Below are 26,549 nucleotides of genomic sequence, written 5' to 3'. Positions count from 1 at the left end.
GATACCGCGAAGGGACATGCGCTACAAGCATACAGGCCCCGCCCACAAGCCTGTCGCAAATCGCTGGTGACAGCTAGATAATCTCTCAAACGTCAAACCTGACACAGTTGTGGTCGTTAAAACTAATTTTCCCGGTTTTTCAAATGTGTTACAGAGCATTGGTAGTGCTTTTAGTTTAATGAGAGTAAATCCGCGCACTCATCGGGTTAGCGCAGGTGAAGTGGACGTTGATGCAGATGGAAGAGCATCTGTGCTAAAAACAAACGCTCTGCTCAAGCCCACATTCCTTTTCTAATGCTGTTATTCGGCTTTGACACTTTTCTCACGCATGATCGCAGTGTTGATCTTAAGAGAAATTCAGGACGTGGAGATGGGATTCGTTCAGCAGATCCTCAGTTTGAATTTGGTACCGAGGACAAATGCGACCAACTGCGGGAGGAACGACACCTCTCTGTGCGATTTCTCCGGTGAGTCTCCACGCCACAGCCGACGTTACTCATCGGTTCGATCAGCTCATGTTTGTGCTACTATGAGATTCAGATACTACTATTGTGTTGTATGATTTGTATGACTTTACAGTGAAAAAGTGGTCAAGCTTTCAAACTGGTAATGGGTTAGCAACTAATGCTAGTGTGTTAGCTTGTCCGGCTAATGTTACTTTTGTTTGCTGAAATGGTGTTACTGAGAGATGGACATCGATATATCTGTCTGTCTAGCGTTATGTCTGTCTGTTTATCTGTCTATAAATCGTTCTATCTGTTTCTATTCTTTCTATATATCTGTTGTTCTATCTTATCTATCTATCTGTCTACCATTTCATTCATCCATCTGTCTACCTTTCTGTGTGTCTATCTTCTTCAAGTTGTGTGACAGAAATATGGAGTTGAATATTTACAGTACAGGCTCGTAATATAACAAATGACGCTTCACCACTAACTATCAGTCTTATATTCCATGATGCCAGTCATTTAGATATTTTCTTAGGTTCCACGGGGGATGTTTTCATCACAGGCGTGGGAAGGTTTGATAGACTCTGGCTGATCTTCAGGCTTTGAATGCGTTTCTTCATGCCACTGTGTGATGTCTTTCCTTCTTCTCTTTTTTTGCAGAGATGTGGTATGGGGTGTTCCTGTGGGCTGTTGTGTCCTCGTTGATGTTCCACCTGCCCGTCGCCCTCCTCGCTCTGGCAACACTCCGCAGACATAAGATGGCACGATTTTTCCCAATCGGCATCCTGCTCATGGCCATCATCGGCCCGCTCTTTGGAGGGGTTCTCACTAGTATGTAGCTTGTTTTTCGTCTAGTTACATCTGAAATATGTCATAAATAATGCATATGAAATGCGTATAGACATACGAAATGTCTTCTTACAGGTGCAGCTATAGCAGGAGTCTATAAGGCGGCTGGGAAGAGTATGTTCTCCTTGGAGGCGTTGGTGTTTGGAGTGGGACAGTCGTTGTGTGTTTTTATCATTTCCTTCTTCAGAGTGCTGGCGACCCTGTAGCACTCAGACACTGGCACACCAGACTGCCGTCACGAGGAGAGTCACCCTGGGCGTCATATGCAAAACATGGAGGCCTTACTTCCCAAACAGTCCCAACGGTTTCCTTCGATACAGAACAGTGGTATCTTTTTCCAAACGGGTTTCTGATGAGTGCGTGGAGTAACATGAAACATTTCATTTGAAAATGAAACATTACGAGCTACCTTTAAAGCAGCGTTAGACATGTTACAGGTGGAGTCATCTTGCACGTGTATTTTTTTATTTTTATTGATCATTATGGATGACATTTTGTTTGTTAGTTTCTTTTAATTTTCCTTTCTTAACACTAAATTAGTCTTTTATAAAATTTTGGATGAGGTAAAGACTCATATAATGTACATACTAAAGCCTATCCCAGCTTGCTCTTAAATTACGCTTGAGAGGAACAACTTGCATTCACTTTGCACTGATTATATGAATCCTTTAGGCCAAAGGCTAGAAACTTCAATTTGTTTCTCTTCTTGACACTGTTTTCTGTATATTTTGCCCCTGTTTGTGGGCATATTTGGAGAGATTACAGTTGAACCCACTTGTCTGTGGACTTTGACATTTTAATCGTATCACAGCACAAGATTTTGTGGTTTTTACATTCAAAGTCTTTAAGAATTTGTTTTCCAAGTGAGCTCCAGGATTTGGCCTTCACATTGAATATTTCTGTATATATTAGAGTGATATAATCTTGCTTTGACACTTGTTTGCCCATAAGATTCTCACCTCTTATGCCTAATATGCGAATGTAAACCAGATTTCAGCTGAAACCATATATAGAATCACTTAAATCTTCACCAAAGAAATGATAACACTAATCTACAGCTGTTATACGTTTCAGATATTGTGATTTTTGAGAAAGCTCAAGTGGGAAGATGTTTAATGACTAAATCGAACAAAATTACTACAGAATGTACAAAATTATACATAATATCAGAAACCCAAGTTTATGTGCAGAAGTATATAAAATAATATGCTTACATTGCAAAAAAGTATAGTCACTCATTTAGATGTTCTCCCTTATTCTTGTTACATTAACAGCAAGAGGTGTAAAGCTGAAAGGGATACGAATATGATCTTAAGACTAATCTGAGGAATTTTCAGCCTGACATCTAAACCAAATTTAGTTCTCAAATATTAGTTTTACATTTCTTCAGTATAAGCATTTGTAGACTTGTGTTCTCCCGTATTACAAGCCCTCAGGAAGTTCTTGTGTTCTGGAAGTGAGTTCATCTTTTACGATTGGAGCGCTAACATTCGTGGGACGCACTGAAAGCTATGCTTTATTTGTCTGAGCCTATGGTCTCTCAATTGCACAAATGGATTTATTTTTCTAAAGTCAAATCATTCATGGTGGAGTGACTGCTCATTGTTTTTGTCTTTGATTGTATGGTCTTATTGAGAAATGGATTTGCTCTTTGCGACGTGATACTTTCCATTAATTTTTTTCTGGGCAAGTTTAATTTTCTTACTGTATAATAAGTGCCAATTGCTAGTATTTTCATGAAATAAAATGGTTTAGATTATAATAACACCACCTTGTTTTGATATGTTATCCTTCGGTTTGGGGTGTATTATGTTGGACAGGAGGGTAAACGTGTGCCTCAGATATGAAAATATCAGCTGAAAGAGTAGTAAAAACAATTTGGTTTCATTCCAAGCGGAGGGCGGTTTACTCACGCCACTCTCATCTGTGGTTTAGTGATGCTTCTGTGTTCTCCAGCGCTTCCACACTCACAGATGGCTCTCCTGTGTTCCATTAACATTCACCAGCCAAATCTGCACAACCGCCACTTGCTGTGTACTGAAGAGAGTAATGTGCTGCAGAAACACACGCAGCGTGATGACTCAAATCATGTGGGCTTTTCTGCTAACAGAGGCCCAGTTCTTATTGGAATTAAAGGACATTGTAATATAAAGTGAAAACACTATTTTTAAAACATAAAATAACTGGGGTTTTTTATGCCAACAGGTTTGGAAAACACTGATTTTAGCGTTGCCACTTTACATAATTACCTAAAAAATCCTACAATGTATACAGATGAGCCAAAACATTATGACCACCTCCCTAATGCTGTCAAATTTACAACCTCATGAATGGCTGGGCCCAGGGTTTCCCAGCAGAACATCGCCCATTGCCATCACTTCCCCAGGTCAGAGGCACATTCATGCATGGCCTTCCACATGATGTAAAAGAAAACGTGACTCATTGGACCAGGCGACCTTCTTCCACTGCTCCAAGGTTCAGTTCTGACAACATGTGCCCATTGTTAACGCTTTAGACTGTGGACAGGGGCCATCATGGGGACTCTGATTGGTTTGCAGTTATGCAGCCTCGTACGCATCAGTGTGATGCACTGTGTGTTGTAACACATTCCTCCCGTAACCATCATTAAAATTTTTTGCAACTTGTGCCAGACCAGACGGGATAGCCTTTATTGCCCCTGTGCATCGATGAGTCTTGGGCGCCCAACACCCTGTCGCCGGTTTGTGGTTTATCCCTCCTCGAACCACTGTTGGTAAATTCTCACCACTGTTGACCAGGAGCAATCCACAAGCTTTGCCATTCCAGAGATACTCTGACCCCGTCGCCTTGCCATAACATTTTTGGTCCTTGTCAAAGTCGCTCAGATCTTTATTCCTGCCCATTTCTCCGGCATCCAACATGTAGATTATGATAACTAATTGTTTGGTTACCATCTATTCTACCCAGACCTTAATATGTGGCCTTGTTAGGAGATTATCTATGATATTCGCTTCACCTGTAAGACTGGTCATGATGTTTTGTATATTTGGTTGCAATATACAACCAAAATAAGGGGTCATCTATGATCTCAAAATGGCTATTGCATGATTTAATGTCCCTTTCATTCTTTTGTCATTGTAGACCTTCTAAATGTTTCAATGTGGTTTACATTGCAATATCAGGTTTAGAGCCATTTCTACTATAAAATCTGGAATATAGATAGACGTGCTGCTGGGGTGACTGCAAAATATATCATACCCTTAGATTTACTCTCTTTTTACATGTTGTAATGTAGGTAAGTTTAATCAAATCACACCGGCAAATGTTTCATTGCCAAACTTCCTTTGATTCGCACCAAATGGAAGCTGTGTTGAGGAAGGGAAGAGGGATAAATCCATGAAAAAAGTCAGGACTCGTAATGACACAACAGAATTCACTTTTTAATCATTATTAACAAGTATAGGTATTGATTTACTCTTCCTTTTTTTTTTTTTAAACGCATTTGTTCATAATTCATTCTTTTGTACATAATCTGGCGTGCAAGGCAAAGGTACACATAGAAAATAGATTTGCGCAGGGTCAGTCCATGTGTGTCTCAGGTGAGGGGGATTCAGTTCTTTGGTCTGATGTTTCTCCCTGCGTTGTGTGCTCCTCTGAGACTGTCTCGCTCCTCTCCTGGTTGGTCACTTGCTCGCTGGGCCTGGATGGGCTCTGCTCTGATTTGCTGTTTGTGACTGTTGTGCTGTCTGTCTGATCAGTGCTGTCCTCCTTCTCCCGAGATTTCACTGTGAATGCACATGATGAACACATTAGTAAGATATCTAAAGGAAGTTCTGCGCAAACTGTATGTATAATGGTGTCGGAGTGGAGTTAATCTCTTCCTCCGCTCACCTTCCTCACCCTCAGGTAAATCCTCTGAGCAGGGCGTCAGTTCCCCCAGGTTCACTCGCTTCCCCCCCGGTGACCTCTGCCGTCTTGGCAGCGCTGCCTTTAGCTCTGAAAGAGGCCGTATTAACAACTGCCATCATTGAAAAGTGACATACAGTCGATTCTTGCTTTCAAAATTAAAAACAAAACAATTTCAAACAAAAAAGAATGCGTTTTGTGTTTTAAAGACCACATGAAATCAACATTTTGTGGCTTAGTCTACATGCTTTAGCTTTGAATTCATCTACACTGCCATCTTTTTTTTTTTAAAGAAATTAATACTTGTTCAGCAAGGCGGCATTAAATTGATCGATATAATGTTACAAATAATTATTTTTCAAATAAATGCTATTTTTTTTACTTTCTATTCATTAAAGAATCATGGGGGGGAAAATTCTAGTTTCCACAAACATTAAAGGAATAGTTCACTTCAAAATTAAAATTCTGTCATCGTTTACTGACCCTCAATTTGTTTCAAACCTGTATGAATTTCTTTCTTCTGCTGAACACAAAAGAAGATATTTTGAAGAATGTCAGTAACCAGAGAGTTGATGGACCCCATTGACTTCCATAGTATTTTTTTTCCAACTGTGGAAGTCAATGGGGTCCATCAACTGTCTGGTTACTGACATTCATCAAAATATCTTCTTTTGTGTTCACAGAAGAAAGAAATTCATACAGGTTTGAAACAACTTGAGGGTGAGAAAATTAAGACAGAATTTTTATTTTAAAGTAAACTATTCCTTTAAGCAGCACAAATGAAAGTAAATGTTTCTTGAGCACCAAATCAGCATTTTAGAATGATTTTTAGAGGATCATGTGACACTAAAAAGTAATGGCTGCTGAAAATCCAGCTTTACTATCACAAATTTTATACAAATTATATAAATTACAGTTTTTACTATCGTTTAATCAAATAAATGCAACCTCGGTGAGAATAAGACTTCTTTCAAAAGCATTAACAAATCTTACACACACCAAACTTTTGAACGGTAGTGTTAGCCTATTTGCTAGTTGACTCTAAAAAGTTGTTTGACACATTACTTTGCAACTGACAACCAATATATCGTCTTCAATGTGTAATCAATGTCACATTGACAGTTAAAGCAGCATTACATTATTACTCTTCAAACATCTCCCTCATACTGTATGTGTGGAATCATTGAGAGCGCTGCTCAGAAACACAAGATGACATATTGTGAGTGACAGTTGTGAGACATCAGAGGCTCACCCTCAGGGTCAAGCATGGTGGCGTGTTGGAGGAGTGAATCCTCATGGACAGACACGGCACGGCGCTGGGTAGAGGGCTTCATGCGGGGTCGTGGAATAGGGAGGGTCTCTATGAGAGGAAATACGGTCAGACTGTGTCCATTCTTATAAAAGACATGAACACAATACAGCACAATGTCTTTTAGGGCTGTTTTATGCCTTTTATTAAATAGGACAGGGAGGATTGACGGTGGAAATTGGGGAACATTACAGTCAGGATTCAAACCTGTGACCCTTTATGTCATGAGCGTAGGAGCTGTCACGGCGCCACAGCTATGAACATCAAAAGGTCGTTTACAACAGATTCACAAATGAGAAAAATATCTGCATCAGGATGTATGGAGGAAGGGTGGAACTGAATGAAAATAAAGAATAAAATGACAGGCTACTCACTGTCCACAGAAAATGCTGACACGTACGCAACACTTGACACCGCCAGGGGATGTTCAGCTTATCTCATTATCACAATATTCATATTCTCACTTATGTGGTTATTGCACTAAGATAACATTTGGAGATACAAAGAGTATTTTGGACAAACACTCAAAAGAATGAATGCATTTTCATCAGGGCCCATTTGCTGCATCAGTTTCACAAGCATTGAATTACTGATGGGATAGGGCTAACTGAATTGTGTTCGGACTCTGAAAGCTTTAAGATCAGCCATCGAGGGAGGTGTTGAATGAAAACAGAGTAACAGACACTAGTTGAGTCATTATGTGGCCCTACTTTATTATTATAAATGTATTTAGACAGGGATGGATATCATGAAGGCCGAGTGCGAGTGCATGCATGAAACAAAGTGAAAAGAAAGAAGCAGAATAGAAGACAGACTGTCAATCAATTAAAGGGATATTCCGATAAATATCATTATCTATCCATCCATCCATCCATCCATCTAAGAAACGACCCCGAGACCCATTCTTTAAAATAACTGGTTCATAAGAGTCATTTGTTTGTGAACTGGACAACACTTGTCACATTTTATAGTTAAGGCCATGAGGACAACTCAATAAAAAAGACATTTCTTGTTATTTTTCTGCATTGTACTTTCTTTTTACTGCATCCCATTCGATAAAGGAAATGAATTCACATTCACTACAATATATAATTTCAATAGTCATAGCCCTAAACTCTGAAAAGTGGTGCTGGAAATACCATTAAAGTAGTCGACATTACTTATGTGCTACATATCAAGTCATTTGTGAAGTCACTATTTACTGATAATCTTGCCCTCTCTAAAATAAGTTGGAGTTTGACAGACACCTTGAATGTGAGAAAATATAAAGAGGGTGAGAAAGTAGAATCTTAAGTTTTGGGTGAACTATCCCCTTAAAACGAGTTTTCTACAGCATATTACATGAAAACTAGCCATCCAAACCCTGCATGCTGCATCATCCCCACTAGACTGACAGGGAGGCAAACCTTCAGTGACGGATTGTGCTCTCTCTGCACGCTCTCTGATATCCGTGCTGAGGATCCTCCGTGGCGAGGGGGCTGGAGGCGTCTCTTTGCGGGGAGATGGGGTCGGAGGTTCCTCCTGGGGCTGGGAGTGAGAGATGGTCTCGGACACCTCTGCCTGACCATCCTGAGAAGGGCTGGGGATCTTGGGAGTGACCGTGGCTGTCCGTGCTGCCTCACTACCGGGAAGTAGAATGGGTTTCATGGCCGGTTTAGGAGGCAACGGGCCTATAGGACGCTCTGGAAGTAGCGGCCTTTCTGTACGGTGGAAGTCTGTAACACTCGGGGTCACTCGGGTTGGTCGCCTGGTGTCTGGAGAAAATAGGAGGTTTAAAGTCAGCATGAAATAAATTCACTAAATGAATGTTACCTTATTGTGAACAATTCATTCTTTTTCTTTTTGACCTTGTAATTCTTAATCAAAATTTCATACGTCAATCTTCCGATGAAAACTACAGACTTCTTGTTGGTTATGTATGCCGGACTTCTCCAATCATTTAGTCTGCTTAAACTCCACCCTTTCTCACAATTGACTGCAAATTTGCCTCTATCCAATAAAAAACTGATGGATAGAACAATGTCCCTGCCCTAAATTTTTTCACTCAGATGTACATCACAATACGGAAAGATTTCGCTGCTCCAGTTTCATTGCAACTTTAACAGTCATCACTACGATGAAATACTGAAGCTGGGTGATTCATTTCTTACCTGATGAGGTGGACATTGTGCGAGGTTTCATAAATGTAGGCGGAGGCTCAGGTTTGTCAAGTATGGCCCCTAAAAAGCAAGCAAAGTGTACTGAATTATAGAAGAAATGGCTTGACAGACCCATGCAAAAATGCTTCACATCAACACCAAATACATGCTGAGCTGTGCTAATGCTTAAGAATAAATGCACTGAAAGTAGCTTAAGGAAAAGGATTTCAGGGCAGTACCTGCGGAAATTGAAACTGCCTTTAAATTGGATATTTTGCTGATTGCATTAATCATAGAATTATGTGCAGACATATGGCCTTTGGCTAGACTTACAAAATATATACTTGGCTGGCTATATATACACAAACACACACACACACGCACACACAGGGATGGTAAATATAGATATATTAACATAAACGTATGATAAATCAAAAGGATTTCAAAGAAAACAAAGACTTGCAACATGAATTAAGGTAAGAAGAGAAACTTCACTATAAACACATTAGAAGCACACATATGCCACACCATCATGTGACTCTCTAGCAGTCACACCTGAAACCCCATTACAGAAACCCTGAGATCACCACTGTCAAAACTCAGATGTGCTGAAGCAGCACTACCAATGCAGCAAATTCTCACATCCCAACAGAAGGTCTACATACTGTAACTGAATAATGTGTCTTACCCTCAGAGTTGGCTTTCCTCAGCTCCTCATCCTTGCTCTGTAAGAGGATAACACTGGTTTAAATCAGATGCCTAGCGAAGTAAGTGTATAATCTCTAATTCACCCAGACCTTTTTTTCATGCAAGCGATTACTTTGATACTGCGGTTTTAGCAGAGTAAGCGTATATTACTGGGGGAAAGGTGTTTTTGCTTGATATGAGGCATTTATGCAGCACCAAATCCAATAACAGTAAATTATTTATGACCATTAATAAAGTTTAAAAGGTCTTCAGAGAAGAGAACAGAGTTCTTCGATTAATTCAGTTCAAAGTGGTATCTGTTTTTCACAATAAAAAGTTGGAAGCATCAATGAAATAGCCACACTTACCTGGCTCTGTTTGGTGTCGGTAGGAGATGTTTTGGTGACTCCCATGCGGTGAAGCATAACATGGAGACGCTGTTCAAAGCTGGATGAGCTCTCCGATGCATGTTTCTACACAATGACCCGGAAATTTAATTCTTAGAACATTACAAATAGAACAAGAAACATTTATATAACTATTTTTTAGAGAGCTTTTTAGGACGTGAGATCAGCCATCTAACAAGAGTCAATATGAACCTCTAAAAATTACGGCACCATCTCATCCAGGGGGCTTTAGGGGTAGGAACCAACAGCGACCAATCTATTTAAAACTGACTCACTGTCTTCAGCATTAGCAGACAGAAATCACATTAAAAATGGGTTTAAGTTTTCTTTTTATTATTTTATATCTATTTTACTGGAAAACAAAACTAAAATAGAGATAAGACAATTACTTTTTAATGTGTACCATCTGACACCAAAAGTACCATGGTACTGCCATTGTACTTTTATTGTAAGGTCTTAAATGAAACCTTTTCACACAATATTTACTCAAAATGCAATTAAAAATCAGCCAATCGGACACAGTTTTTGGCCTACTATTTAACCTATAAATAACCAAATATAAGTAATCGGCCTCTAAATATTTAAACTTAATCTTCATTCATTTAACATTAAGTCTAACTTAATCAGAACCACTGCTCAAATACCTTAGCGTGCATGGCTGTGCCGTCCTGCTCTGGCAAGACCTCTGAGAGCAGGATGAGGGACTGTGATTTGCCCTCTCTGAGAGAGCGACGGATGGGTTTGGGCCTCCGCTCTCCATCTGGGGTGCGACTCTTCTCCAGGGTCCGGCTCTTCTCCCATTCTGAGGGTGACACACCTGGGACCGGGCTGGGGGTTTTGGTGGGAGTAGGAGGTGCAGCAGGGGACAGTATTGGGGCCTCTTCAGTTTTGCATGGGGATGAGGCAGGAGGTATGGAAGTGGATGCAGGTGGGATCAGTGCAGGTGTGGGGGTAGGTGAAGGAGCTCTGGGTGACATTTTGTCCTCATTAATTGGTGCAGTTGTTGTGGAATCTGTGATGGTGAGGATGGTGGGGGTGGCCGTGGTTGTGGCCGCCTTGACTATGTTTTCCTCATCCAGTTTCTCTTTGTCCCTCTCCTTCTCCTTCTCTCGTTCCCTCTCTTTTTCTCTTTCCCTTTCCTTTTCTCGCTCTTTCTCTGCACGTGCTGCCTCCCGGAGTGGTCGGATGAGATCAGCTATTGAAGTCTTTTTGGCCTTGCCCTCGGGACCACCGTCACCCTTGGCCCCTCGACCTGCACGGACTTTCTTAAAAGCGAAAAAGTCACCAAACTTCTTCTTAATGTTTTTGGAGGGGGCTGTGGTGGGGATGGGGGTTGTAGTGGAGGTGGTAGGAGGGACAGTTGTGACACACGTGGGCTCTGCAGGTTGTGCTTTAATGAGGGGCTCCTCCCTCTGGTGCTTTCTGAACACGAGGAGAGGAGAGGCATGATGGGAAATGTCTTTTGACAACCGATAAGGATATTTTTTTGTTAGAGATCATGTTTTAATAATTTGCCGTCATTAATTCCAGTTCTATGAAAAATATCTGTGTATTAACATTGTTTCACATACTTGAGTGTTTTTGAATGTGTTGTATACTCACAGGGTGTCATCAGGGATGATTTTTTTGGTGAAGAACTCTTCTACACCTTCATCAACCCTCCCCATGTTCTCATTGGCCTCATTCTCGCTTTCAGCGGCCTGCTCCTGCACACATACAAAGAAACACAAACAAAAGGTCATTCACCCAATTAAAACCTACTACATGTTTTATTCGAACGGGAAACTGTATTTTAGCCTGATGGAATGAAAAGATTAACATGATTTACACAAGACATTACTCTCAGACAACACACCCACAGACTGCCCACAAACATTTACTGAGCATCTAATACACACAAAACTTCTAAGCACTTGTGAAAATACCAGACTATCTGAGAGCTAGCCAACTTCCAGGAATATGGGGTGCACAATTACCATGTCAGTTTGCAAAGAAACAAAATGTTGTCTACAAAGTACTCAGTTGACATTAGGAAGAAAAGAAAAAATCAATGCTAGATTTGACAAAGTTTGCACCAAAGTGAATACAAAAAATCTGAATGGCTGTTTGAAAGAATGTAAATACTGTTTGACTTCCTTTCTTCTCAGAGACAAGTGAGTGTCAGAAACACAGTTACGTAGTGTTTTGTGTCCAGTTACCAGGTTATTTCAGCTTTTTTTAAAGCGCCATCTACTGTCAGAGTGAATCTCTATTTTTATTTAGATCACCTGACATTTTTTTTACACTTTGGTCTGAACAGACAAATCGCACGCGAAAATCAGACTGAATTTCGTGCTGAACATTCGTGTTGGTGTGAACAGGCCTTTAGCCAGAAGAAGCTGCAGAATGAACCAGACTTTATAGCAACAGTTAAAAGCGGTAAATAAAAAAAATAAAAATAAAAAAAAGATAAAAACTACTACTACAACATGTAATTAACCAATCAGTGCCCTTTGATTTTAGTGTTAGGGTTAATGTTGATAGAAACGTTGCATAGAAAATGTTTAAAAAATAAAAATAAAAATAAAAGTTCATAGGGTAAGCTGTAGCTATAAACACTAGTGTTTTTTTAAATACTAACTTACATTTTCTCATTAAACATGGCATGATTCAGACTCTCTAATAAAGTTAGAAGGTTTTCTGTCTACAATGGATTTGTCTTTAGGCGAATCTGCCTAGTGTCCCAAGAGAGAACCAAACCCTGCCTCAATTTTTCTGACTCTGTTCCCACCTAATATAATTACGCCCCTCAGATACAGCCTCATCACACACACACTTAAATGGGCATATGAGTGCTCATCAGTGGTGACTGGTTTATCTGTCATGTAGCCACAGTAATAACACAATAGCCGCAAACATGGAGGTTGATTGTGGTAAGATCTGCCAGTCCTGGTAGTTCATACAAGAGTTGTAATGACATTACACCACATTGTGATTGTGATAAATGAGCAAAATGATTTTCATGATGGCAATCATTAATCTTTTATTCTAACAATATGTTGCCTGTAAGCTGAAATCGTTTAGAAACGATTAACAAAGGCTTTAGAAATATTGGTTTGTATTAGTATTGTGAGGATTAATAGACATTAATGTATATCAGAACAAAATATGGAGCAGGATGCTTTTCAAGTGTGAAATGATTAGGCTAAAAAAAACAAAAAAATACACAAAACAAGCCCTTTGAGCTGTTATAATATAGCACAATGTATATATAGCACAAATATATTAGTATTCATAATGGTAAGACAAGAAAACATTGAAGACAAGGGATGATTATTAATGGACTAGACTAGAGAGCAGCAGTTCTTAACCAGGGTGTCGGAGGCCTCAGCAAACTTCCAAAGGGGCCTCAAGATGAACAATAAGTATTTGAAATAATAAATCATTAATATATTGAAATAACCAAGCTCTAATCTAAAACTGAAAAACTGTTTATAAAAAATTTATGATACTTGATTTGGCTTCAAGTCAAAAAGGTTGAGAACCACTGAACTAGAGGTTAATATAGTAGCACTTTGAAAACTCAACATTAAACATCATTCACATTTCACAACTCATTTTTCTTCTCCATAATGTGATGCATTTACCTGGATTGTGAAAAGTAGTCTCCAAATAGCAGGTGGTTGGAGAGGAATAAGAGGGATTAATGAAAAAGTTGTTTCAGAGGTGGACCAATTTTCATGAAAGATTCATTTTTTTTTTTTTTTTTTTTACTGGTTCAATTTTTTTTATAATATGCACAAATTATTCACTCACATTAAGACCACAGATGCGAATTAAAAAAGAAAACTGGGTCAACATTGATTGCATGTTGACTTTTTAACTGTGCCAGATCAGTAGCTTACAAACACTATACACACACAAAAGCACAGGGTGCGCACGGTCTGTGTGTTTTGCCTGTTTCCTGCTGCTGCACAGACTGCGAGGCCTTCGGGCAGTTTGGGTTCTGCAGGAAGAGAAAGAAAGAAATATGGAGAGAGAGAGAGAGAGAGAGAGCGAGGAGGGAGAGACCACTGCAGCTCTATAGCAACCATATGCAAATGAGGCACCGCACACCACATGAGAAATGGATTATAAATCATTTAGCACCTCTCGACCAATGAGAAGGCAAAGCACTCATCACTCCATCTTCAAAAAGAGGAGGAGAGCAGGCGCCACGTTGTGCGAGGCGGCACAAGGAGAGGTGTTTCCCACATATCTTAATAACACGCGATCATTTTCTCCTATAAAACACACTGTATGAACAGTGCAACCATACAGCTCAGGTTTAATTACCAAAAACAGAAAAAAAGCTTTTGTGTGGTTCACATGGCCTGCTGGGTTTGTTAATGCCTAAACAAGATTAAGGGTTCATATTTTTCCACATACAGCCAAACAATTCACTAATTTCATAAATAGGCTGTTACACATAAATCAGTAGTAATTAGCAATCATTTTAAAATCAGAAAGGTTTCCTACATGAAACTAGATCATGTTAATACCTGACGGGTTAAGCTGGTCTTAGTCTAGTCTTGTAAAAGTAACATGTTCGAGTCTGAAGAATCTGTTCCCGGATCAGTGTAGCAGTAGGAAGCTTACATGTCATGACTTATGACTTCGTATACACAGCGGCAGATTTTCGTTGATGGTTCCCCTTTAAATTTCAGTGGAAAGAGTGAACGTAGTGTTCTTTACCTCTTCTGAGATCAGCATTATGGTATAAGCTGGAAAAGGCCTGTCTAAAGGTGTCAGGTTGAGACAGTAATCCCAGAATTCCACAGGCTTCTGTCTAGGTTTTCCTGGTGGCAAAGCTACAAGCTCTATGGAAGTGATTAAATCCAACATGATAAGCACTTTCCACAAATAGGGTACAAAATAGGGCCTAAAGACGTGGTCAGTGAAAGGCGGTGCTTAACCTTTAGAAAATGCTGATCATCAAACTCAAGTTGCAAACCTCATATAAAATTAATATAAGCAGCTCATATAAAATTTTGTTTGTCCTCCTTAGGTTCACTAAACATTTTTGAGGGTATGCATAATAAGATGTTGTAATCCTTTTACCAAAATGTGGGATTTGCAATTTTAAACAAATCAGTTTTTTTAATTATATTGTGTGGGGTTTTTTTATTTATTTTTCTGGCAATAAATATTAAATAAACAGGCAAAAAAACAAAAACAAAAAAACATTTAAAGCAAAAATGGTTAAACAGGGTTACCAAATATTAGTTTAGTTACTGATAAACTTATATGTCCCATAAATTAAAGTCTGATCCTTGTTATATTGTATAACAGTGTTGAATGGTTAAGCTTGATGAGTGCAGTTATTGGACATATTTGTCAGCTTTCCTTTTAGGTATGTCATCAAGCCATTATAGCAGTGGCTTTCTCCAGTTGTGAACATGGTGACTGGGCACTGCACATGTGCTGAAGTTTTGTTCAGAATACATAAATGCACATGAGAATGAAAATGTGAATTGGATTGCAAAGTTTATGGTTCATATAAACATGAAAACATGAAATCGGCTTGGATTCATTCAGATTGACGAAAATTTGTGCATGTAAACTTATCTAATCATGAAATTATTATGGTTGTATTTTTTAAATAGTTAAATACAGTTGAGGTTGTCAAGACAGTTTGAGACAAAAACAATCAGCATTTCAAGGTGGGACACAGACATTTTAAAGGGGCCATGACATGGATTTTTTTTTACAAAATATTTTAATGTTTTCCTTGAGGTTCACTTGTAATGTTAAAGTAAAAAAAAAAAAAAAAAAAAATTGTATATATATATAAAATAAATAAAATGCTCTGTACAAACACATAATCCGGGACACCATTAAAATAAACCATCCACTTGTTTCTGACCCTGGGATCCTTCTGAAGTCTGTACAGAGATGCAAACGAGCGGTTCAAACTGGACACGTTACGTTCTTTCAATCTTCCATTTGTCCAGTTGTCGACAGACTCAAGTGCGTGGAGTATGTCAGAAACTGAACACACATCTATATACTATATCCAGCGTAGACAGCGTCAGTGATTATAATGGGTTCTTTTGACGCGAAGCTCACATCCAATGTAGGCAAATGTCAGCCATTAAGCAACTGAAGGCCAGTGGGTGGGGCCTATAATGCGATGAAGTAAAACTATTTGTCGATGTCTTGTTCTGGAGGCAGTCTTATGCAAATGTATTAACACATGTGACATCACAGATCACGCGATATCAAATCGAGGCGTTTTTGGAGCTTGATTAAATAAATGCTTTGTATATATAATGAGAAGGACATTTTAAGCTATGAAACATGCAGGATGTTGTAATGGTACAAAGACCTCTTATATGTCCAAAGATCTAAGAAAATTAGATTTCTCATGTTATGACCCCTTTAAGAGTTGAAGACGAGTTGAAGACGTATGGAAGCTTGTTTAATTTCACAATTGCGAATTTACATTTCACAATTTTTACTTTTTTCTCAAAATTGTGTGCTATAAACTCACAACTCTGACCTTTTTTTTCCGCTATTGCGAGTTATAAAGTCAGAATTGCGTGATATAAAGTTGCAATTGTGTTTTTTTTATTTTGTGTCAGAAACAATATTCCATACGTCTTCAACTCGCAATTCTGACTTTTTTTCTCCCAATTGCGAGTTTATATCTCACAATTCTGACTTCTTTTCACAGAATTTTGACATACTATCTCACAATTTAGTTATAAAATCGGAATTGCAAGCGCAGCTAATTTTTTTGCAATTGCGAGTTTATATCACCCAATTTTGAGTGAAAAAAATCGGAATTGTGAGATAAAATGTCGCAACCACCTTTTTTATTTTTTATTCTTTATTCAGTGGCGGAAACAAGCTTCCATAAAGACAATCTAATTTTCATGGTAATTTCATTTTGGGTTAGCTAATCACTTGGGATCTTTGCATGTAATGTTTTAAAAAATAAATAAAAATAATAATGTACACTATATGTACTGCATTTGTGGAAAATGTCAGAGTTGCCTTCTCCTGAAACACCTTCTTCTTGATTCCATTTTGTGACCAGACATCATTTTGTGGAATACATGGTTCGTGTGTAAGGGTGTGTAAAACTGCAGAGGTAATAAAAGAAATGCTTATGCAGCCATCATAAAGGAGCAGCGAGAATTTAAAAGGGATTCAGGGACATTGCTAAAACTCTCAGAGCCCTGGACACATTTTTTTGGGTGTGTCGTCTTTACTTGAGACCAATGAGTAGGCGGTACCATAGAGACACCCCACATCACAGGGCCTGGTTGTCCCCCACTGCTCACAGCCCTGCATGGTCATACAGGAAAAAAGCACACACACACACATATACTGGACCATCAGAGCATTATCTCTTCTCCAGTCACATGAGCTTCTCCCTGAGGCACCACCTGTCATTGGGTTTTCACCAGCCAAGGAGTATGACCGGCCGTCACACAATATGGACACACACCCTCGCCAACAGATCATGCTGACAGGAATACACATATAACACACATACTCATTCAGGTGATCAGAGGAAATGACAGGAGTGTTTTCATCCCTCCGTGCTCATGTCTGTGATAACAGTGGCGCCAAACTCTCTAGAGAGTGTCTGTTCTGGAAAAATGACCTCACACACACACACACACAATTACACAGCTTTAACCAGGGTAAAGGCCTGTTCACATCACGATGATAACTATAATGATAACGATATCGGTTTAAAAATGTTCTTTTTGAGTCTTTTTCTTTAGACTCTTATGAGTCTATACCACAACTATAACGGCACAGAGGAACGGTCTCTTTGGAATAACTTTCAGAACATTTTGTTCCATTTGATAAACGTTACCAATCAGAATCCAAACTGCTTTAAAGAGTGTTATAGCATTTAAAGTGGCAGATGACAGAACTGCAGCATACACTAAAAAGAACATTATCATGCGTTAGTGTGGACGCTAATATAGTTATATTTTCGTTAAGTTATTGTTTTTGGTGTGGACGGGCCTTAAAGGGATAGTTCACTTTGAAATTAATTTTTGGTATGTTTTAGCTTACCTCAAGGGCATCCAAGATGTAGGTGTCTTTTTTTCCGCAGTAGTTTCAATTTTGATATTTTTAGGTCAAACCGTTCTTGTCTGTCAGTCATATAATGCAGGTCTATGGTCACTGTCTCAAAGAGCATGCACAGAGTCCAAATTAAAACAATTCCCCGTCGTCCAAATTAAACAATTCCCCATCGTAAGTACACATTGATAGCCTAAGACACGAAACGAGCGGTTTGTGTGAGAAAACGAACAGTATTTATATAGTTTTTACCACTTATACACAGACATGTCGAAGTGATCTGATCTGACGTGTGCGCAGACGGGTGCATAGATATATACACACTAGATGTCGCCTTGTCTACGGCAGTTCATTGGAACGAATGTCTTTAAGGCGACATCTAGTGTATATATCTATGCACCAGTCTGCGTACACGTCAGATCAGATCACTCGGACATGGCTGTGTATAAGTGGTAAAAACTATATAAATACTGTTCGTTTTCTCACACAAACCGCTCGTTTCGTGTCTTAGGCTATCAATGTGTACTTACGATGGGGAATTGTTTAATTTGGACGACGGGGAATTGTTTTAATTTGGACTCTGTGCATGCTCTTTGAGACAGTGACCATAGACCTGCATTATATGACTGACAGACAAGAACGGTTTGACCTAAAAATATCAAAATTGAAACTACTGCGGAAAAAAAGACACCTACATCTTGGATGCCCTTGAGGTAAGCTAAAACATACCAAAAATGTATTTCAAAGTGAACTATCCCTTTAACTGTGTGAAAATACACACTCTAAAAACTGTCCATAGTGACTGGTACTCACCAACAGGCAGTCATGACATTCAGCATTACACTTACACAAGCCAGTCATCATGACAACACAGAAACAGCTAAAGGTCTCTTAAGACGATGACATAATGTACCAGTATAGTATATAAAAATGGCATCCAAATGACTATATAGATCATCCTATAATTTACCAACCACACCTAACTACACTAAAGTAAGCACACACAATATTTTTACATATCTAAATGACAGCAGATGTAAGATGCAAATACCATGATATTACCATGATTTTTGTGGACACTAATGTGATGGTACTGAGGTATTCTCAGGCACAAACTGGAAAAAGAATACAGTGATCCGCATTTCACAGTACATTACCATTGTTTATATGGACACTATTATGATGGTAATACATATTTGTATATATTTATTTGTAAATAAAGGTGATAATGATATGTACATGGGTAACATAGTAGTACTATTGTGTTACCATGTTTTTGTGGACACTACTGTACTATGGTATTGTTAGACATACCTTTGAGCACCATGGTAAGTGAATACAGTGATTTACATCATATAATCACACCATAGTATTATCATTATTTATGTGGACACTACCATTGTATTTTTGATACATTTTTGATTGTGTTAATAAAGGTCGTAATCAAATGGTATCACAGTACTATGGCATTACCATGATTTTTGTGGAAACTACCGTGACAGTAATACAATGCATTCTTTTGAAGTACGATGGTAAATAAATATGGTAGCATAAGTTATAAACATCATAAGTGATATTTATAAGAATGATAAGATCTCTATTTTTAAATAAATGTGGTTCTTTTGAACTTTGTATTGATCAAAGATTCTTGAAATGTTTCACAATTGCCAAAAAATATTAAGCAGCACAACATGGAGAGTAAAAATGGAAAATGTTGCACGCCAAATCAGCATACAGTATAAGAATGATTTCTGAAGGATCATGTGACACTGAAGACTGGAGTAATGGCTAATATTAGCTTTGCCATTATAGGAATAAATTACATATTAAAATATTTTAAAATAGAAAGCATTTATTTTAAATAAGAATAATATTTCACAATATTACTGATTTTACTGTATTTCTGTTCAAATAAATGCAGCCTTGATGTGCATAAAAGACTTCTTAAAAAAAAAAAAAAGGGCTATTTTTTAAATCTTACAGAACCAAATATTTCGAGCGGCAGTGTATATCATGGTACCATGGTATTTTTTGAAAGGTACTGTACAACTGTGGTATTACTATCTGACACCATCACTGTAACATGGTACCATCATAGCAATTTTTTTTGCAATAAAACTAAATTCAGTTAACGCCAAAAAGAGATAAAATGACCAAAGTTTGGCGGCAAAGAAAGAAAATGTGTCTCAAATGACTCGATAGGGTAATTTTTTTAAATACCTGTGATTATATAATAGCTGACAACCACACAGATTTGCCACAATCACAATGTGAGGGCACAATAGAACCTTTAACACAGCATCAAAGACGCACACATCACACCTCACAATGGCGGCATCAATAAACAGGCCACATGCCATAGGAGCACATTAGACACACAACAGTGTAAAGGCATGTGTGTGTGAGCAGCTACAACTGAGAACACTGTAAAGCCCATCACTATGGCAACCATTTATCAAATGGCCATTCACAGGATGTACAAGTGGACACACACAGATATGAGGAAAAATACATCCTCTGCCTGTCTTTTCTTTTCTGTCCATCTCACACTCACGTAATGAAGACACCGCAGTGAGGATATAATATCTCACATTAGTCTCGACTCAACAGGAAAGACGGGATGGACTCAACAGAATCGCAGTGTGCCAGTGCAACCACACACTGTCGTTGCAGCATCAGCGGCAGAAATGCATCGACTGTCACACGCCAACCTAAATATTACATCTCATTTAAACACGCAATCAGTTTCTCCTTTATACAACGCCCAGGTGAATCTGTACAACCGAATAAACAGATTTCGATCCCACACCCTGGGAATGCCACGAATGGAGGGATCCTCCGTTCCTGATGACAGAGAGGGTGCGAAAAGAAAGGGAGAAACCCTCCTTGATCTGGGAACATTAATAATTGAGATGCTACAGCAGTCACACACCAAGCTCAAACGGCAATAATCAGTGCTGGACAGAGACTGTGCCCCTTTCTGACAGCATACACACACACCGCCCAGCTGAGCTTCACAAACACGACGGCACACACACTGCCTGAAAATGGCAGTGGAGGATACACACCCTAAAAATCTCAACCCACCACAGCAGCACCCTCTCCCTGAGCATCTCTCGTCGCATATCGTGAGCGAGAGAAAGGAAAAAATGTGGAGATGGGGTGGAGGAGACGGTGTGAGAGAGAGCCTGGAGGAGCTGGGTGTCTGCGGACGAATCAACCTGAGCAGTGCCGTCAGAAAGCAGTCTCCCTCCCCCTCTCTCTCCACCAGCAGCGTCCCCATCTCAGCCTCTCGAAAACCCTTCCCATGCTCCTTTCTTCTCGGTTCCCGACCCTCCCGTCTTACCTGCGGCTTGCTGGGAGGCTGCCTGTTCCGGCGGTTGGGTCTGGGCCTGGAGCGGGTGTAGTGCCTCAGTGTGTGGCCTTCGATGGGCAGGTCCATAGGGGGCTGAGGAGGTGCAGGCTCCGAGCGCCGGGGCTCTCTGTTGCTACGAGCGGCAGCAGCAGCAGCAGCAGCATCCGCCTCTCTCCCAGAGTAGGAGGAGCTTCCTGGCTTCAGCTGGCCTGCCGCGGTGACTGACAGACCCGTCACCAACGACAACGACAGGGCCCGCCTCCTCTCCTCCGTTCCTACCCTGGAGACCTGAGGCCATCCCCCTCCTCTCTCCTCTACCTCCTGCTGGGGATGTGTGGCCGCACGCGCCTGCTGTTCCCCTTCCACATCTAACAAACCTGCAGAGAGAGAGAGGGAGGAAATAAGGGACAACAGAGGGAGATAGTGAGGGAGGGGTGAGACTGAAGCTTGTATGATGTGTGTATCTACATAGAGAGGAAGAAATAGATCGAGATGGAGCGATGGATCTGCAGATTTACAGCAGAGGATACGAGAGGGAGCATAAAAGATCAGCGAAAAAAAGGCAGGAAAAAGCAAGGGGGAAGATAAAGCTGGATATCACGAAGGGTTCAGGATATTCACATGACAGATGCAGGCTGCCGAGGAATCTCCCAAAAACATGTCTAGAAAATATGTCATCTTTTACCCCAAAATCAATAACCAATAAAAATACAGTATTTATTTAGAATTATAGTTTGCATATAGGAAATCATGTCTAAATGAAGAGGATTACAGATTTTTGCACTGTGACATTATTTATTATGACAATTAAGCATTTCCCCCACAAATTTTTACTATAGTATTTTTTCGATTCTTCATTATTATATCTCATATATATATATATATCCAAACAAGAGGTAAGCCTCTTTGCGAGGCTGCATTTATTTGATCAAAAATACAGGAAAAACTGGAAAATTGTGAAATATTATTGCGATTTAAAATGTTTTCAGTTACAAAATATTTAACTATTTAAACCTACGACATTAATCCAGTCTTGTGTCACATGATCCTCCAGAAATCATTCTAATATGCTGATTTACTGTTTTTGTGAAAAAATGTTCAGGATTATTTGATGAATAGAAAGTTTAAAAGAACAGCATTTATTTGAAAAAGAAATCTTTTGTAACATACATGTCTTGTGGCTGTCACTTTTGATAAATTTTTTTAGCATTAATTTCTTAAAATAAATGAATTAGGTCTTTGCATTACAGTTATGATAATAAAAATGTCACAATACAAAAAAGGGTCCTACTAACAGGCTTCATTTTCTTTAAGCAAATTATAATTTCTTCATCTGATTTATCTTGGGGTGAAATGTGATTGGAATGAGAAAAGGAGGACAGGTATACACAAAAGAGCAGAGGAAGAGAAGGGTGTGGGACTGGGGGAGGGGTTGTGTCATGGTTGTAAGCGGGTGGCCCCCCTCCCTTGTCTGAGGGGCTCAGTGGTGTGAGAGTAACAGGGCTATGCTCCAGTTATAGCTGCTGCCAGCAGTGTTACACAGCTGATTATATATAGTAGATACAGGGTGGGACCTCCCAAAATCAAACCCCGCTGTCTCAGGCTCATACACACACCACAGATAGACACCAATTAGAGAGGGAGGGGAAATCCCATGAGAGGGGGGATCCCGCTCTCACAGCCAGGATTTCAAACAACAAAGCATGCTTTTGATGTCACATGTGCACTATAGCACTACTACAATAAATACTGCAACACATACACACTCATTCTCACACATTTGCACAAGTTGATCACACATTGGGTTGTCATTAAATCAGTTTACGTGTGATTAGGTAAAGGTTGTCATTGAATGAGATCTGCCTAACCATATCCTTTTAACTGCCACCCCCCTTTCTGAGCATAGATCTGAACCTAAATGGTTGTAATTCATGAATGCTTTGGAATACAGACCTAAGGTTTGTGTCTTTTTAAAGAAGAAAAAGGCAAAAAAAATTGCTGGGTTACTGTAAAGCAAATGCTGAACTAAACACTATACAAAAAAAAAATTATCTGATGCTAAATATATATTTTACAAAATAATTTGGACTCTAAAACTGCTAGAAAATTAAAGCTGTATGTCTAACCAAGTTGTATTCCAAATTTAAAGTTTATATCACAAAAAATTGAGCCCGCCAAAAGGTGTTAAAGTACCGTTGTCCAATTTCAAAAAGGGTTTTCACATGATGCATTTTGAGTGTTTAAGCTTTCAAATGATACCTAATTTATAATGATTACTAAAATAAATGATGAGAGAAAAAAGTCAAACTAAGTGCAGCAAGTGTCCTGCTACCGGGATACTGACAGTACATTTGATCGGATGTGTAAATATCATGCTGGTTTTGTTCAGATAAGAGACTTTAACCCCTCCTGTTCTGACATCTTTGATGACTGCATAATTAAACAGACCTCTGACCTCAACAGCTGTGGTGTGTGGTGCCAGGATTTCTTTTTTTCTAATTTTTTTTACAGCCAATCAGCTTTTAAGAAACATGCAGCTATGGTGTCACCAGTGTAAGCTGCACCCAATCACATTTGATTTAGGAGCGCAAAAGCAGAGACGAATGGAAAGAGAGAAAGAAGCACTTGTCGGCATCAAGACACAAGGGACTTACTTTTGATGGAAGGGGCGGGACGGATGCTACGGGAGTGGAAGCTGTTCCTCCAGATGACTGGGACGTACTATGATCACGCAGAGAGAAAAACTGCAATCAAACTCTCACTTTACATTACTGCAACAACTTGAATTTATAATGGAGTTCAAATTCTAAAACAGATACTCTAAATTCTGATTGGATGAGCCGTGTTGAAGCCACAGATGATATGAGCACACCTGTTATCGCACGGCAACTGAATTGCAAAAGTGGGGTTTAAACATCTGGATTACAAAAAAAATTATAATAACTGGTCACACTTTAGATTAGGGTCCAATTCTCACTATTAATTAACTATTAACTACGACTTTTGCCTCAATAAACTCCTATTTACTGCTTTTTAATAGTAAGGTAGTTGTTAAGTTTAGGTATTGGGTAGGATTATGGGATGTAGAATATGGTCATGCAGAATAGGGCATTACTACGTGCTTTATAATTATTTGAAATAAAATTACCACCACTTTTGAACATTTTAATGCATCTTTGCTTTAAGGTACACTATGTAACTTTTCTGTTCAAAATTAACTAAATTTAAATAACAAGTAAATGCATCATTAATCCTTCTTCCAAAACGTGTTTTTGTCTTACCTTGATTCACTAAGGTAAGCCTATTATAAGTGTTTATATTTCAGACCTGATGGGATGGTTTTATTTATGGTCTGGATTTATTTTCAAGGAATCACAGTGTCTATTAATGGGTATAGCTACATTATCTAACTTGATTATATCTCTTAAGCCAAGTAGTGAATGTTTTATGAGCAGTAAGATAACCATATTCATAGACACAGTCAGGCAGAGTCAAAGCACAACCAAAACAATGTTCTTATGCAAAATGCATGCAGTTGTTTTTTAACTGCTAGAGGGCCAAAACGTTGCATAGTGTACATTTAATAGAATTATTAATTTCTTTCACAAAAAAAAAAATCTGTCCCCAAACTTTTGAGAGTTAGTGTATGTTAGCCGTGAGTAAGTGGCGGATCAGAATGCTAGAATCGAATCATCTCACATCATCTGTAGGGAATTCATGCTCCATCACTCTGAGCTGAGGAACATTGGCCTTGATATTGGTGGACTGGGAAAACTCCCTCATATGCTTGTCCTAAAACCAAGAGAGATATATGTTGCATCATGTCATATACGCACACACAATTCTCATGTGCACAATAAACATTAATAAACGCAAACCCTCACCAGCTTCTCCTGAGCCACTGACAAATCCTGAAGAACTTCATCAATTATACTTTCCACCAGAGAGACACTGACAGACAGTTTCAGTTCACTGAGAAAGAGTGAGAGAGGGGTAAACATGAGTAAGGTTTAAGAGTTTAATATTGTTAATAGTGATGCGTGTCGCACCTGAGCTTGTTTTTGATGTTTTTCTCTGCCTCTTGCATTGTGTTTTGAATGAAGTGTGCAGCCTGACGTGTCTTCTTGGCCACACGATCCGCCAGCTGCTCGTTGACACTTGACCTCTGGACGACTCTGGGGCAGGTCAGCTGGGCGGACTGCAGTATTGCCGTAGCCAGTTCCTGCACAGCACAAAAGAAAGTCTAATTTATACTGCCATTGAATTACAGTGACCTCCACTAAAGCAATCTGTACTACATAACAGACACAACAGAGTTCTGTATGCAAACACACACCCAAAAAACATGACTTTACCTGGATTTCCTCAGTGATCTCACTCCTCAGGGCTGTAGCTGCGTCATTGAGAATGCATTTCAGCATGTGACCACTAGAAGGCGCTCTTCCCAACTCATAGAGTCCTGCAAAAGACTGAGAGGCAAGGCCAAATGTCAAACACCACGAGTTAGGGCATCACCACATTGTTATAAAAATTTGAAACAGAAAAATATATCAGCCATTACTACTATGCAGTGCATCTTTAACGTCCTCATCATATGTGTCTTAATATTTTATGTTACATATTCTACAACTTTAAGATGTAAATCTTAAATTCTCAGAATTCTTTTATTATGTAAATAAATTATCACATACATTTCTGAAATCTGGTGTACCCTGTTATTAGTACACTCATTTTTAAAATACTTCAAATAGTACTGCATAACAGGAATGGCTCGTACACTAGCTACTGTTCAAAGTTTGGGGAGATTTAAAAAAGAAAAAGAAATTAGTACTTTTATTCAACAAGAAAGCATTAAAGTGATCAAAACTTACAGTAAAGACATTTACAATGTTACAAAATATTTTGTATTTTATATAAAACTTTTACTAATTAAAGAATGGCGGGAAAAAGTGTATGACAGTTTCCCAAAAAAATATTAAGCATTTCATTGTAAATGTATAATATAATTTGTATTATATTATACATGATATTACATTGTAAATGTTTTTACTGGAAATTTTGGTCAAATAAACGTAGTCTTGATGAGCACTAAACATTCAAAAATCTTAGCGATTCCAAGCTTTTGAACAGTAGAGTATAAAATGATCAGATTTTGAATCTGTAATAATGCAAACCATGTATATGTGTAATCTCATACACTAATGGCTGTCTTTGCATGTTGAAGCGCTTCCTCTGCGAGCAAAATGTCCGACTGCACCTCTTGTATATTATAGCAGGTTAAAGGATGCACACTTTCCTGTAGTTTTTTACAGAGATCCTGCACTAACTGAGCACAAAAAGAAAGAGACAGACACATTGTCATTACGATCTGAACTCTTAGTATGTAGTATTACAGTCTACTAT

At 38.9% G+C, this 26,549-nt stretch overlaps 2 protein-coding genes across 3 annotated transcripts in view; one reads left to right on the top strand and one right to left on the bottom strand.

The window, feature by feature from the left end:
• The first annotated feature begins 41 nt into the window (after nt 1-41).
• On the top strand, nt 42-3,065 carry tmem170a (transmembrane protein 170A). Its single transcript, XM_082182662.1, has 3 exons — nt 42-467; nt 1,110-1,280; nt 1,374-3,065. Exons 1-3 carry the CDS (start codon nt 329-331, stop codon nt 1,502-1,504), a joined length of 441 nt encoding a protein of 146 aa, XP_082038788.1. The 5' UTR covers nt 42-328; the 3' UTR covers nt 1,505-3,065.
• Nucleotides 3,066-4,696: 1,631 nt separating this feature from the next.
• carmil2 (capping protein regulator and myosin 1 linker 2) overlaps nt 4,697-26,549 on the bottom strand; it is a 38,960-nt gene continuing 17,107 nt past the window's right edge. Inside the window, exons 25-40 of one of the 2 annotated variants that reach the window (XM_082182441.1) lie at nt 26,344-26,472; nt 25,502-25,615; nt 25,196-25,368; nt 25,031-25,118; nt 24,846-24,938; nt 23,801-23,867; nt 21,138-21,523; nt 11,327-11,430; nt 10,369-11,146; nt 9,686-9,790; nt 9,319-9,355; nt 8,643-8,711; nt 7,899-8,246; nt 6,436-6,543; nt 5,169-5,273; nt 4,697-5,062 (exon numbers count right to left, since the gene is read on the bottom strand). In XM_082182441.1, the coding sequence (XP_082038567.1) occupies nt 4,857-5,062; nt 5,169-5,273; nt 6,436-6,543; nt 7,899-8,246; nt 8,643-8,711; nt 9,319-9,355; nt 9,686-9,790; nt 10,369-11,146; nt 11,327-11,430; nt 21,138-21,523; nt 23,801-23,867; nt 24,846-24,938; nt 25,031-25,118; nt 25,196-25,368; nt 25,502-25,615; nt 26,344-26,472 (2,910 nt within the window). In that variant the 3' untranslated portion in view covers nt 4,697-4,856. The remainder of the gene's footprint in view (nt 5,063-5,168; nt 5,274-6,435; nt 6,544-7,898; nt 8,247-8,642; nt 8,712-9,318; nt 9,356-9,685; nt 9,791-10,368; nt 11,147-11,326; nt 11,431-21,137; nt 21,524-23,800; nt 23,868-24,845; nt 24,939-25,030; nt 25,119-25,195; nt 25,369-25,501; nt 25,616-26,343; nt 26,473-26,549) is intronic. The other variant, XM_082182442.1, reaches the window with a different exon arrangement.

This window comes from Leuciscus leuciscus (genome assembly GCF_965113295.1).
Source record: "Leuciscus leuciscus genome assembly, chromosome: 10".
In the NCBI taxonomy this organism is placed as follows: Eukaryota; Metazoa; Chordata; class Actinopteri; order Cypriniformes; family Leuciscidae; genus Leuciscus; species Leuciscus leuciscus.
Note: the sequence above shows the minus strand (reverse complement) of the source record. Positions and strands in the feature narration are given on the sequence as shown.